Genomic DNA, 14,851 nt, shown 5'->3' with positions numbered 1-14,851 from the left:
ATTAAAAAAAACAGCTCACTTAGTCTTGACAGGATCTAAAATTAGCAAACACCTGAGGCGGGATTGTGTGTGTGTGTGTGGTGTACTTGGGAAGTGTGCAGATTGGAGGTTTAGACTGAATGATTCCCTTATTGGTAAGCTCCTTCTCCAGGTCTCCACCCGCCAGACACCATAGGTGGTACACCTCATCTATGCCCCGCTCCGACAGATAGTCTTCATCGTCATCTATATTACAAGAAACACACAGTCAACATTTCCCACTAGGCACAGATGGCATCGTAAATGCAACCAGATGATTCTTTACTAGCGATTCATGACACGAAGACACATGAGTAAAAGCACACGTCTTAGTGTCAGCACAAGGTTTTTGGGATAAACAATAGTATATAAATACATACACTGTATTATATTACTGCTATTACTATTAATTAATTTTTACATTGGTTTCAGCTTTAAGAAACTTTATTTTTGTAACTTTAAGCTGAAAGGGAAAGTCTGACATGTATTTTGGGTGTATGTAGTTTCATGTGAAAACTCTGCATATTTGTGTGTAGTTTGGGGTGGCGAGACCTTTGCAAAGGTCACTGATGTCGTCCGGGAGCTCCAGATGTGCACAGCGCAGGGAAGAAGAGAACAGGCTGACAGGCTTCTGGAAGGGTGTGTAGTGACAGGAGATGCTGGTAAACACAGGATCTTGCAGTAGCTCTGCAGGGGTTGGCCTGGAGGACAGGAAGCAGAAGGCATAATGATTGGAAAGAAAACGAAAACTGCAATTTTATTAAAAAGCCAATAGCTAGCATCTGTTGAAATTTTTGATTTTGAAGTATGCGACCAGACTGTTTCATAACCTGCATGACCAATGGTACTTGGAAACCGGTGGACAAAGGCCAGCATCTTATAACAGGGCATGACATCCAAGAGGAACTGTATTTACCGTTTAGATGGAAGAAAGGTCAGGCATTTCCTTAATAACTCAAGAACATTCTCTGGCAGCTCCTGTAAATATTATGTAAATATTATTAACAACAGCACATGCCACACAAGCATGTGTAGTTTAACAATGTAAAAAAGCTAACATACCAGGCATAATTTGAACTTTGAGGACTATATACATGTCTATTTAAAATCCTTATGTGAAGGAGATAATGCAACAACATGTGACAATTCCACCCAACTAAAATATACATAATAAAACATAATAAACAAACAATAAACCTCGACATTATCTCATCTGTCTAAACAATGATTGACCATGTTATAAAAGAAATAAAATGTCTTGTCAAATGCTATCGTTGAGTAAATATATATATATATATAAATAATATGGAAAATGATATTACCTTAATGGTATCCAAGCAACCATGCTCCTCAGCAAGGACAGTGACAATGTCATCCATGCAACCTAAGAATGACAAAAACCATCACAGCATGAGCCTAACTGAGCTTCAGAGCATATTGCTCAGCACTCAGAGTAATTACATCCTTATCACTTACCCAAGGTTAAAATGAACTTCAGTCTCTCACTTATTTCAATATTTTGCAGGAGGCGTCTGCCCTGTAACAGGATTTAAAGGTGAAAACGCTTTCTACAATATGAATTCTAACAAACTAACCCAAAGGCTTTGTGCATGAGTGTTGTTTTGGTTTGTAAAGGTTTTTATGAAGGTTTCTTACAGCGCACAACTCAAAGAGCAAAACACCCAGTGACCACACATCAGTCTTGGGTCCTGAGGGCAGAGGAGCTACATGATCACTGGGGTGAAAGGAGCCCTGAGCGATCACCTCTGGAGCAAGGTACGAAGGGTATCTGAGGTCAAAGAGAGAGAGAGACAGCAGATAAACACGACACTTTGTTAACCTCGAAATAACACATGTAGTTTATGCCAGTTAATAAAACAGAATTGATTTAACAGCTGAGCGAAAAGTCATCCCACTATAACTTTTAAGATGTGTTGAATGTGTTAGACTTTGTTCTTTCCAATTGGTGTGTAATATGAAAACTAAATACATGATATTCGCCAAACAACACAATCACTCTGTGTAAAATGATGCCATAGTTCACATTTCTGTCATTAAGTAGATTTTCTTTTAGAGCAATCTGCATAGCTGTTTGACATTTACATTAATTACATTTACCCTCAGATGTTTTACTGTAAGTCATGGGCATGTGCCATTATTTTTCTTTTCAATCTGCAAAAGGATATTACACAGAGATACTTGGTAGAACGCAAAGGCCTTTGGATTAGGATAAAAGTCCAAAGATCTGTTACAGTTCTTCAAGCAGGAAGCTTTTCTGATGCCTCAAACCTGGTTTCTGTGAAAAGGGGATGGCCCAATATACATAAATGCTACGGTCAATTGTCTGTTTTTTATTTGACAAAGAGCGATCAGATACAAGCAAAATTGTGGCTCTGTACAGACAGGTTACTGTGATGAATTAGGAGAAAGAGACATACCCAATGGGAAAATCCACATCTGCACCATGATCGGTCATGTGATAAAGGCCAAACTTTGCCAACTTGACATTCCCCTACAAAGATAAAATCCATCTTGGAGTGACAGGAGTGCATCTAGATAAAAAACAGCTCAATTTCATAGAAACAGTACCTTGCAGTCCATGAGCACATTGTGTGCACTGAGGGCTCTGTGCACCATTCCGTGTTTGTTCATGAACTCCAGACCTTCAAGAACCTCATAGGCTATTTGCAGCACCTTTTCTGGGCTAAGACAAACACAGAAGGTATATGTGGACTGGATAACATACATTTCCATGACTAAAGTATTAATCAGTAGTGAGATCAGGGGTCAGTGAGTCAAGGTTAATGCATTTTACAATGATAAGAAGTGAAAAGATTGTGGCCTAAGGCAGATGGAAATGAGTTCTTTCATGCATATGCAGTTCAACTCTTTCAGAAGGTAAGCCAGCAAGGTCTGCAAATTCCAGAAATGTGGGTTTTAAGTCGTCTAATAGCTACACTGCATTTGGTACCCTGATACTACCAAGAACAAGGAGCTCTGTGGTCGTCATTTTGACAATTACTGTGAAATCAACGTTAATGTGGAACATCTTCTGATGGTCAAACACATCAACTTCTACAGAGAAGGTGCTGTTGGACTAAATATATAAAGACATGACAGATACAAAATGATTTGCAGCGTTTGACTCTCCTTCTACCTCAGGCCATAAGCTTACTAGTTGCCCTGACACCTAAACAAACAGTGAAAGACCTGAATGTAAATACTTACAACTAAAAGTAACACATACTGCACAGCATAACATTACTGCATGCGGGGTTTTAATGATTACTTACCTGGCTGCTTTCCCTTGCTTCTGGAAGTCACTTAAACTGCTCTCATAGTGTTCAGCAACAACAATCAGTCGCTCTACAGAGAAAGGAGAACAAGGAAAAGATATGATGATATACTCAGCCCTGCACTAAAACTACATGAATAAAATGTTGTGTTTTTATACTGTATTATAATCTATAATAAAATAATATAAAGACACTTCTATACTGATTACCCAACAGGATACAATTAAAAAAAATATCACAAAGCACAGAAAGTTATACCATGTTTTCCTCGGGAAATATCCACATACTGGCAGAGCCTGGGGTGAGTGATGGTCTTGAGGATCTGGAAACGTCCCAGGATTTTGATAGAGTTGGGGGTGAGAGGGAGGCCGTTACTACCACAGACATCATGAGGAAGAGCTGAGGCAAAAAAGGTGAAGGCTCCCAGCTGGGCATCTTTGAGGGGCCTCATCATGCCACAGGCTGGAAGCACACAGATCATGGGAAATAAGATATTATATGAATAAAGCGGAATATCTATAAATGAAGGGAACATTTTCATTCTCATTATTGTTTAGCATGGTAACAACTAGTTAACACATTTAGTTCAATCACTGTGTGTTCACTAGGTGTAGTGTAAGCTACAGCTACTAGCAGAAACCACTATTAGTTCATCTTGAAATTACAATTACACACAAACACATTAAGCCAAACAACTAGGATGACAAGAACTCCACAAGAAAAACAAAACCAACAGCCTACACGCTGAGAATGTGTAATAATGCTGCAATGCATCACAGTGTGTATGAAGCTACATTATAACTACCTTCGTACAAACATGAAGCCTGTGGCGCAGCGTACATTACCTAAAAATGTCTCTTCACACGCTTAATGGGAGAGTTGCATGCACATGTTAAAAGAAATAACAAACAATGGTTATTATTAAAATATTGTTTCAAATAAATTTGTTTCCTGCACTGGCGATGTGCTGGGAACAGCTGAGTGAACGTGATCTGTGACGTTCATTTTGAGCGACACAGTGCACAGAGTTGTCGTTATACGGACAAAACATTTTTGCGGACTTTAGATTAGTTAAACAAAATATAGCATCTCAACAAATTACCTCCTTGAGTTTCTCAGTTTTTGGGCTAGGTAGCTATTTATGGTGTTAATTACAGACAGGCATTTACCTTTGACTCCTATATTCGGCCTAAATTATTCGATTCATAGAACATATGGACAGCAAAGCTAAGGGCACGTTGCACAAGCTTGCTTCATATCCGGATACTGCAGTAATCTAACCGCTGGGGCCTGACTGAGCAGTAGAGAGCTAGCGTGCTAGCTGCCTGTCGGCTAGCTCATCATCATAACGCTGCAGAAGAGACCGCTGCAGCTGTCAAGCCCCCAGCGGTCACAGAAACGTGTTGGGCTTGCTGGTCAGAGTACATGTAAGTTTCCAAAGGTTCTGTGTTTGTCTTTATTTAAAACCAGTTTTTGTTATATATAAAAGCTCTGTTGTCATCACGTTTGATCAACCAGTTTAGCATGTAGCTTATCAGCGACAACATGAAAGCTAGCCTGATGTTAAGTTGCTTTCCCTTGTTCCCAGGTGTAGTGTGGACAAACGAAACCGGCTAATAGCTCACTAGCATAACTGATGCAATATTAACTTGTGCTGAGCAATCTAGTTTCAAGAGGACACAGTGAGTTCTAATAGAGCAGTATATAAGACATACGTACACTGCCTACACATATTGTTTGCTAAATGATTCAATGACTTGATCTTCGTTTTATTGTCTAATGTATAGGGCATCAAAGGTAGTTCAATTAATCAGATCAAAAAATAATAATATGTAACAGATTTCTTTTTGCATTGTATACGTTATGGTCACTGAAACCACTTAAAGGTTTAAAGGTAAGAAAACTAATCAAGAAAATAATCAGATATTATAAAGCTAATTATTAATGATCTATCTCTATTATTTATTGATATGATTGTCGTTGCTAGGCAATCAAACTCTTGTTATTCTTCCGTATGTTTTTTGCACAGCGTATCTTCAGCATACATTATTACAGCCTATTACAGCCATTCAACTATCAAAATGTTCATCCCACGAGGACATTCCGGGTCAACTTCAAGTTCAAAAAATTATAGTTTTTCAAATATTAAGCAATTTCGGTGTCATCTGCCAAATGTATCTCCCCCTAAAAAATTCAAGCTACAGACTCCATTTTAGTCTTGAAACACTCATTAGATGCTGCTCTATCAAACTTTAATTTAACACTGAGTCATTTAACAAACACCATCTTTTCTTATTATGAAATGAATAAATAGAAATAATCAATGTCATCAATCTGTTTTCTCCATGGTCATACTTTAAAGTCATCTGCATTCATGGCAATTGATGATATCTTTGGACTTATTTAATACACACAAACTGTGTTCAGTTTAGTTATTGTTGGTCTGTTTGTATATAAAAGTGTGTAAAATAGCTGATTATGTGGGAGGTTTAGACATGTGTCCTGTAAGTCAGCAAGCACATCAGGGACTAAGTCATTTTATGGCTTCTTAAATTAAAATGTGTAGGTCCTTCCGGTGCCTTCAGGTGGTGCTGGCACACTGCTCTCTCTTTTCATTCATTCATAAAGGTCTGGGCGGCAGACAGGTGGAGGAGGCATCCTTCTACAGTATATTTCTGCTGTAGGAATGAACCATAAAAAGAGAAAACACTTGGCAAGGCTCCTCACACACCTCCACCGTACCAGAGAAAGCTACTGGTTAAATGTGACAGATTTCCACATATAATCCAAACCAGCAGTGTTGCCTGTTTCCAGACAGACAGTATTGTCTAATATGTCACATTCAGAATGAAGACACAAAATGCCTATTTCTAAATTTACCTGTGACACTACCAGCTTAAAAGAAGATGGTATTCTAAAGCATCATGCTAAACATTTAAAAAGACGTGTTTGAGTTACGTGGTTTGCATTCCAGTACACTTCTGCCACAATATACAAACTCCAAAATGACCTCAGACTTAAGTCAACCAGTCTTACACAGTCTCAACAGAGACTAAACATTGTAATTTCCACTAAGGTGATATGTGTTGCTGGTCTGCTCTAAAGAACGTTAGGCCTCTGCATTGTAGTGTTTTGTGTAAAGCATCCTAATTATAATTGATGAGCACTGGCGGCGTTGCACATCTACATAAACTAAATACTGCACAAGTCACAAATAATGTGCTGTGGATGCCTGATTGCAATAGGTTTACACAATAATGATATTCATATGTTTTCCTTAATGTGCAGCCTCAGTTGGTATAAACAATGCACTAAGGGGATTTTCATGTCTGCTTTACTTTGGCTGGTTGCCTAACGTGACAGAATTTAATTTCAGTCTGCTGCTGTTAGAAAAAAACCTGTTAGTCTTTATTTAACTAAACGGCTGCAAAGCTTCATTTTAAACTTTCTGCAACTTTTTATTTATCTTGATCAACGTTTAACAAACATTTTCTGTTTAATGTTTGTCTTTCACACCAGTAAGTGGCAGAATGACACTTGGTTTCAGTGGACACCAGTTTGAGTCAGGGGTCATTTTCTTTGATAATGTTGCATTCTGCAAATTTACGTCTAGCAGGAAGAGGAAAAGAAGGATTTTCACAAGGCTGGGGCATAAAGAAGAAAAGTTCTTACACATATTACAGGGAGGCGCTGGAAAACAACAGCTGGACCAAGATGAAAACAAAATGTTGGGGGATGAGGAAATTAGAAACACAAAAGAGCTGGAGTTGATAAAATCAAGGATCAAAGCATTTTTCGAGAATCTGAATTGACTTAAACAGGACCAGTGGTTGAGTAATAACAAGAGCCATAAAAAGGCTGATCTCATTTGGATAACCTCTGGAAATAGATCCTGAGGCTGAGGTACGGTCTGCAACATGAAGACACTGCAGCTTTGAAATTTAGATGGAAACAGCCAAATGTGTTAACAATATTAAAGGTGACATGGACTTTCACCAGTATTATGCCTGCCTAATTTACCTGTCTTCACTGTATGGCAATAACTGTCTTTCATTCACTTTCTGGTTTGCAACTGTGTAACTGTATCTGTCATTGTGTAACAGGAGGCCTGGAGCTACTTGCTTTCTTGATCCTATTAAAACAAGGGAAAGAGTGTGCATCACTGTGCATGACCATAGAAAACAAATAGAATGGAAACACCTAATGTCAGCTGTACATATAGCATTTTATCTAAAGTTGGAATACAATAATTTAACTGTTAACTGTATCATTTACGTTAAAGGTTTTTGGTTCGCTCCCTGGTCAAGATGTCAAGTCACAATCCTTTGTTGCGGCTGGAGCAGCGAGCAGCCGAGGCTGACCAGATCATTGAGTACCTCAAACAGCAGGTCCAACTGCTGAAGGACAAAGCCAGTAAGAGACAGACACAGTTACATGTCTCCTTTTCCCTTTAAAACCACTGACCGGTAACAAGTATTTGCTGTTTGCAGTTGCCCAGACCAGTGTCAGAGAAGAGAAGAGACTCATGGTGGAGAACGCCAAACTGAAGAATGACATAGACGAACTAAAAAAACAGTTGTTGGAGAAAGAAAAGAGGAGGGGAGGTATGTTGAGGTTTTTTTTTCCAGCATCAGAGATCAAGTGTTTGTTTGTCTTTAGAAAGACTCTGATGTAGCTATCTGTTATATCAAGTTATAGAAGTGGTTGTGTGAGCCTGACTTGGGGAACATTTGATCTCAGTGGTTGCTCATTAGTGCCTTTGTTTGGATTGTTCTATCAATGATAACATCTTGTGCATTCTCGCCTCAGCCCATTGTAACCAGCCATACTGCTCGAAGAAAGCACATTATAGTGATGGGGACAACATGTGTGCCATCCATTGTGTCTCTGACATACGTTTCAAGGGCAGAGCTCAGATCATTTAATGTTTTCCAGAAAGAAGATGCAGGAATGAAAGGGGACTGGAAGAAATAAGTAATCTAACCTCGCTCAAAAAACTAAATGGGTTTGGAAAAGTTGTTGGAATGGGCTCCAAAAATTGTGATGTTTATTTTTGGGGTTTCTTTTTCTATGGCATAAAAGTGGCTTAAAATATATCTTCATCAAAACATGGGTAACTATGGATCATTTTCATTTGGTTTTTTACTGATTTGCTATTGAGATAAAAGCCTTACTTACAAACTTTTCACTGCAGCCAAAACATAAAAACCACAACAACTGATGATGATTATCAACTTTTGCTTTTAATAGTATCTTAGGCTTTAAAATTCCAGACCCACCTTTTCTTTTGGTCTGCCCCGCTTCAATAATAAGTAAATGCTTCAAAAGCTAGTGCCGAATCTGAGCTAGTGTGTTATGAGCTCTCATTTCTGTTTCTCACTATGAGCCATATTGAAATATGCAAATTAATTAAGTTAAAGAAATATAATCAATGTCCAGATATATAAACATTTACAGTTTTTAGATTTAGGAGGTTACTTCTAATGCCCAAGACATCAAAAACAGCTCAATTCCAGTGAATTATTTGACCCTTTCGGTGACTCAAGTATAATATTGTTATACAGAATGGAATGGGTTTGTTGTTCTTTGAGAGGAAAGTTAATGGGAATCCCAGAAATTTAAGAGGTTAGTGCCTGTAATTCCAAGGTAAACCGGAAAGGTCCTGATCCCAGGTCCTAACATACAATTAAGGTAATTAAAAGCATTATGGTGACCGTGGTGTGCCTGCAGACCGATGTTTGTCAGACATGGGCACTAGATTTTGTGGGGATTCAAACATCAGGCGCCTTAAATGAGGGGTTATTTTTTTCTAGAGAGTTATTGTAGGACATTGTTCCCTGCTTTATGGTACCTTTTCCTTGTTGCCATCAACTTGGACTGTGTCATTTTCCCATCAAAACTGTTTGCATCAGGAGAGCAGTCCTCCCACTGGGTGTGTAAATAAAGCTCCTCCTGTATCATTTCACTGTATTATGGTGATGCAACCCACTGTCCGTGAAAAGGAACAACTAAGATGTAGTGTACCTTGTGTACACAAGAGGTTTTCTGTTTTGCAGCAGTGCTGCTTTTGTCTGTCGTTCACATGTGATTATTTAATCCTGTCTGTTCTGTTAACATTTTACATGTGTTTTTTTTGTAGTGCCAGAGATTGCCATGCCATCAGATGACAGCATTATTCAGTGTAATTCAAAGCCCACTCCTCCCAAACCTTCTGCTCCTGCACCCTCTCCTACCTCTGCTGCTGCTGCTGCCCAGAACCCCTCTCCAAAGGATGAGAGTAAAAAGAAGAAGCCAGAGAAAAAAGGTAGCAACTTATTTTTACTTCCAGTAAAGCCATATTCAAAGCTTGAATGAAGCCATTTATACATATCCTGTATCATGTATTTGTTATTTTGACACCTATACCCACACATGTTGAGTCGCTAAAATACACAAGCAATCTTTAATATAGCTGTTCTCTCACTCCTCTATAAATCAAGCAGAGATCTGCTATGTCACTCCACTATTACTCCACTACTACAGACAAGCAAAGGGTGAATTAGCTGATTTAATATAAAAAGCAGAGGTTGGAATACATATTTGTGGGTCATTGCGGGCTCAGACTAATGGTCTGTGCAGCCCACTGGAATAAATGTGTGTGAGCAAACCAGGAGAGTGAAAGCTACTTTGTCTCTTGAAAGGAAGCATATGTTATTCCAATATGTGACTGGACCATGTAGCTCTCACCTTCAGCCAAAGGTGCCTCTTGGTATTGTCATTTAGTTGAAGTATGTACTCTGGGAATTCCGGGAAAAGGTGGAATTGAAATAAATTCTTTCTATAGTTGATCACACGAAATGCATGTCACCCTGAGGCTTTTCGTTGGTGGGCTTTGTTCTCATTTAAGAGAGGAAATTAAAACAGATTCCACATAGATGCTCTGTGTTGTTTCAACGATGATTTGTTTTCTGCAATTTTCCTTGGAAATATGCCAGTTGTCTAAATTGTTCTCAGTGCTTTTAAACAAACATGTCCTATAATATCCTGCACATTTATTATAAAAACATGAAAACTCTCCTCTGCAGCTTGTCCCTCAGTACACAATGAATAGCTACTGTCTGAAATGCACAACACCGAACCAAACTGTCACTAAATTAAAACTTGAAATGTGTTTCTTTGTTTTATTCCAGCAGGAGAGAAAGCAGAGAAGAAGCAGCCAGCCCCCAGCCAAGAGGATGTTAAGGTGGACGTGTCTCGTCTGGACCTGCGTGTTGGACGTATCGTCACGGCTGAGAAGCATCCAGATGCTGACAGTCTGTATGTGGAGCAGGTAGATGTGGGGGAGGCATCTCCCAGGATGGTGGTCAGTGGACTGGTCAAGCACATACCTCTGGACCAGGTATGACTATATTGGCGGATGACTCTGGTGACAGCCTCACTAGGATCTCTCCTCAATGCAGTGTTCATATTAATGTACTGCAGTGGTCCACAGTACATTGTGTTAAAATATACGGTAATATCTTTATTCACTCAGGCTCTCCTTGCACCTCCTAAACAAAAAGCTCTGTGTGAACACTTAAAACATGAGCATGTGCTGGTGGAGGGATTATTTTCAGGACTTCCCCACAGAGAAGACAGCTGCTCAAATTCCTTGTTAGAATCAATCTAGAGTTTTAGTTTTTAGCAAGTCCAGTATGTGATGACAGCTATAAGCTGGAAGACAGCAGGGTCGTCAGTGTTGGTCTAATGGTGTGGTGCTGCTGCAGGGCTCTACGGGAATGGTAAAACACTTCTCATGATCTAGGCTTTAAGAGCTAGAAGAGTGAAGCACAAGTTCAGTTTTTACATTTTCTTTCTAAATTCTAAAAATTAAAATTGTTTTCAGAGGCAAAAGCTGTGAATGCATGTGTATACATTTATGTAAGTGTGACTGGTGTCACAACGACAATGTTGGTCCAGTTAAAGTGATTTCTTAAATGTATGCTGTGCTGATAATTCCACTTAGCAGTTCAATATTCTATAATGGCCACCGAATATTGGTGTCGCTTCACATAGTTCTGACTTATTTTTAATGCAGAATAATTTGTATGCTGTATGTGTAAATGGAAACACATGCCTGCAGAAATCATATTTAACAAACAACAAAAGCTATGATAAGCAAAAATGTTCTCGTAAGTGCAGACAGACAAATATTCCATTATAGCTAAATGGTTGGCTTGTTTCACAGCAGTGACATTAACATGGTGTTATTAACTGCAATTACAAATGGCCAAACTACTGCTGCTCTTTGTGTGTCTGTTTCACCCCATTACTCACTGAGGCAATCAATCTGCAATCACATTCCTATTGACTTATCTATTAGTAAAGAAAGCAGGATACTTGGTTGCTTTATGATCGTGCTTCTTTGTGGATAAATAATGGCCACCATGCAGTGATAGATGTCTTTGAAATAACTAGACAAGTGTCTACAGGACAAATAAAATATTGCTCTGCTTGAACAGTGTAAATGCCGTTGTAAACGATCACATATTCTCCCCCAGCTCCCCAAAAACTGCCCAAAAATGAAAAAAGAAAGCTAACACTAAAACAGCATGAGTGATTTCAGATTTATGTAGCAATTATTTGAAAGATGTCCTGTCATAATTTTTTTTCTTAGATCTGTTTTACATCATCAGATAACATTTTTCTTCTCAGCCTTTGCTTCTCTGCAATTTTAATGAGACACAGTGGTCTCAAGGCTCAAAAGACAAATCTGTTTTTCTGTTTGCTTTTTTTTGTTTTTTATTAAGGCAGACAAAAGATGAACAGGTTAATAGATCTGAATGGGCATTAGCCTTCCTGGATAATGTCTTTTTTTAGTCCCAAAGCACACCTCATTAGTTTAAGGTGTCATTCTTTTTCTTGTTGGTGTCTCAGTATGGGGTATGTATGTAAATGTCTTTAATCTTGTGTTCTTCCATATACAGATGCAGAACCGTATGGCAGTCCTGCTGTGTAACCTGAAGCCAGCAAAGATGAGAGGAGTGGTGTCCCAGGCGATGGTCATGTGTGCCAGCTCCCCAGACAAGGTTGAGATCCTTGATCCTCCAAGTGGAGCAGTACCAGGGGACAGAGTTACTTTCCAGAGCTTCCCAGGTACCCTTCACAATTTTTGTAGCAAAAGTCCTCACCACAGATCTGGTATTGATGCCGTTTCACATCTCAGTGTGCCACTTTGTTCTCTTGCTTTTCACTTTTTCTTTGGAATTGCTGTGATGTCAATACATGTAGTATTGATATCACTACAAAAACTGTAGTCCTAACCTGTGGATGCTCCTCCTGCACCTCCACCTCTTAACAACTACGAAGTTGTCTGCCATGAACAGGCTGCTGCTACTTGTATAAAAGGCATGGGTGGTGATTGTCACCAACTTGAGGCTGGGAAAACTTTCCATTCTACTATCCACAAAATTCCTCTGTCTTTAGGAAATGAAGGGTTCAAACTCTTTGCTGCCAAAAACAACATGGCAGTTTGAACATCCATTTCTCTGATGTCACTGATCACAATAAGGCTGTACTGAAAGCTCTTATTAGAGGATTTCTGGGTTTTGTTTGCTGGTGGCTAAATGGCCTGTGACTGCTGATTTGACAGGCTAATCAGCGCTCGATGCTCAGAATGTAACCTAATCTGGCTTTATTCTAAGTGGGAAAGACAAGTGTCCTAATTGTTGTGGTGAGATGAAGCAATATTGAGGAGTTTGGGAAACCTTAATCTTGTATTTGTTAACCCATCAACAAGTACCATATAGTAGTCAGGTTTCCTCTTCTGTGAACTCTAACCTAAAAACTGTTTTTAAGGCCAACAACTGAGAACAACAACCACAGTGGAAGCTCACTTTAAAATAAAAATATGATTAGGTGGATCTGTGGTCCAGGGACCCACAGCCCAGCTGCATCAGCAGAGGCTTTCATCCCTGCAGTACATATGTCTGAAACTGTTTGATTCACATGGGATTCTTTTAGCCGGAACATTTTTTTTATGGATGCTACATTAAAAAGAGTTGTGTTCTAACCATCCTCTGAAAGCTCAGTTTATGAGAAAACAAAAGGAGTGGAGGATAGAGCGAAGATGAAATGGCTGTTGGCATGCCAGCCTGTCAAGTTTTTTTTTTGTTTTTGGTTTTCAAGTTTGGTTTACAATATGTTTTAAAATTGAGCATTTTTAATGGAAACTTAGGGGTGAAAGTTTGAAGTTTTTGTCATCTTCCTTCATGCTGTGTTTTCTCCCACGAAAGCCCCACAGCACAGATTCAATTACAGCCAATGCACTTCTGGTGCGAGTACGTGGTTGTAATTGCTCACATTTCCCCCCATCTAATTGGGCCCAGTACTTCTGCTTGAACTTAAAAATGTGTGCAAGTTGCTCATCAAACCCTCTTTCACGCTTCTGATCAAAACTGATTGTTGCCACTCTGGGGTTGTAAACCAGCATAAATGGCAGCTTTGGGAAATGAAACACATTTGTGCTCTAATGCCCGGAGATGGTTGTGTGGAGCGGGAAAAAGTCAAGAGCAGACAGAAGCCAGCCAACAGCGGCTGTGAATTTTCACAAATGCAGAGCACCATCAAAAACAGCCATCAAGAGATAGCTTTGAGAACTTAAACTGATTGTTTTGCGTTGTTGTATGGGAAAGTTTAGATGTTTTAAATTACGCCTAAGAGCAAACAGCAGTTCTGTCTAATAGAACACAACAGAAAGTCAAACAATTCACAGTTCATTTGGGAAAAATACAATTAGAATTTGCCTGTAAAAATATGAATCATTGGCTTCTTTTGTATATTTGTATCCTGACTAAAATCCATAAAGTCATGTACTAATGAGTCCCAAATGGATTATTATAATAGAACTGTTTCTAGGTAGGTTATCCAAGGACATAAGTTCATAAAACATCACGTCTGTATCCATAAGTGCAGCATCTGTGATGGATGAGCCGAGGAAAGCAGATGCGGTTTCTGATGTGTCTAACAGACTATTTATTGATTGCAGGGGAACCAGACAAAGAGTTAAATCCCAAAAAGAAAGTGTGGGAACAGGTTCAGCCAGACCTGCGCACAGACGACCTGTGTGTTGCAACCTACAAGGGAGCAGCCTTTGAAGTTTCTGGCAAGGGAGTGTGCAAAGCTCAAACCATGAACAACAGTGGAATCAAATAATATCAGAGAGCTGCTCGAAGCTCGCTGTCTTCTCCAGTGGTGACGGCGATGCTGCTGAGAAACAGGATGGTGACAAATGGAAGTAAATTCAATAAACGGTTTTGAAAATGAAAATGTTTTGCAAATTGTCTCCTTAAAATCTGTCCTACAGCGTTAAAGGAATAACCTTTATGTCCAATGGTGAGGAAAATAATCAGCTCTACAATGTGGAACTAGAGAGTGGGACATCAACACAGTGACTTAAAGCATTCATTGTGACTACCTTTTTTTGTTGACCATGAGTAGACAAGCTGCTGTGGTGAGCTACAACACACAAACCTAACATGACTGCATAGTTTGAGATTTATCCACAATTCACTAACAGA

The 14,851-nt window shown here is 39.2% G+C and overlaps 2 protein-coding genes across 3 annotated transcripts in view; one reads left to right on the top strand and one right to left on the bottom strand.

Moving 5' to 3' along the window:
- The window catches only part of tbck (TBC1 domain containing kinase), a 32,276-nt gene extending 27,976 nt beyond the window's left edge, over positions 1–4,300 (bottom strand). Inside the window, exons 1-11 of the mRNA XM_028402303.1 lie at positions 4,160–4,300; positions 3,573–3,776; positions 3,312–3,384; positions 2,608–2,722; positions 2,457–2,530; positions 1,675–1,807; positions 1,495–1,555; positions 1,341–1,402; positions 935–996; positions 571–719; positions 87–225 (exon numbers count right to left, since the gene is read on the bottom strand). Coding sequence (XP_028258104.1) covers positions 87–225; positions 571–719; positions 935–996; positions 1,341–1,402; positions 1,495–1,555; positions 1,675–1,807; positions 2,457–2,530; positions 2,608–2,722; positions 3,312–3,384; positions 3,573–3,768 — 1,064 coding nt within the window. The 5' untranslated portion in view covers positions 3,769–3,776; positions 4,160–4,300. The remainder of the gene's footprint in view (positions 1–86; positions 226–570; positions 720–934; positions 997–1,340; positions 1,403–1,494; positions 1,556–1,674; positions 1,808–2,456; positions 2,531–2,607; positions 2,723–3,311; positions 3,385–3,572; positions 3,777–4,159) is intronic.
- A 305-nt stretch (positions 4,301–4,605) lies between these two features.
- Positions 4,606–14,600, top strand: aimp1a (aminoacyl tRNA synthetase complex interacting multifunctional protein 1a). 2 transcript variants are annotated; one of them, XM_028416864.1, is made up of 7 exons: positions 4,606–4,741; positions 7,597–7,727; positions 7,805–7,918; positions 9,454–9,618; positions 10,487–10,692; positions 12,260–12,428; positions 14,320–14,600. In XM_028416864.1, coding segments are annotated over exons 1-7 (954 nt in total). In that variant the 5' UTR covers positions 4,606–4,739; the 3' UTR covers positions 14,487–14,600. The 2 variants fall into 2 exon arrangements, with proteins under 2 accessions (XP_028272665.1, XP_028272658.1); XM_028416857.1 differs by having other exon boundaries at positions 10,484–10,692.
- The last annotated feature ends 251 nt before the right edge of the window (positions 14,601–14,851 follow it).

Source organism: Parambassis ranga, chromosome 1 (genome assembly GCF_900634625.1).
Source record: "Parambassis ranga chromosome 1, fParRan2.1, whole genome shotgun sequence".
Taxonomy (NCBI): Eukaryota; Metazoa; Chordata; class Actinopteri; family Ambassidae; genus Parambassis; species Parambassis ranga.
The sequence above is the reverse complement of the archived record's forward strand: the minus strand, read 5'-3'. Positions and strand labels throughout refer to the sequence as shown.

What these genes read in the sequence shown, in the direction of transcription:
- aimp1a (XM_028416857.1), top strand. An exon ending in GAAAGAAAAGAGGAGGGGAG is followed by an intron (nt 7,919 to 9,453) that starts GTATGTTGAGGT and finishes TTTTTTTTGTAG; the next exon opens with TGCCAGAGATTGCCATGCCA. An exon ending in GAAGAAGCCAGAGAAAAAAG is followed by an intron (nt 9,619 to 10,483) that starts GTAGCAACTTAT and finishes GTTTTATTCCAG; the next exon opens with CAGGAGAGAAAGCAGAGAAG.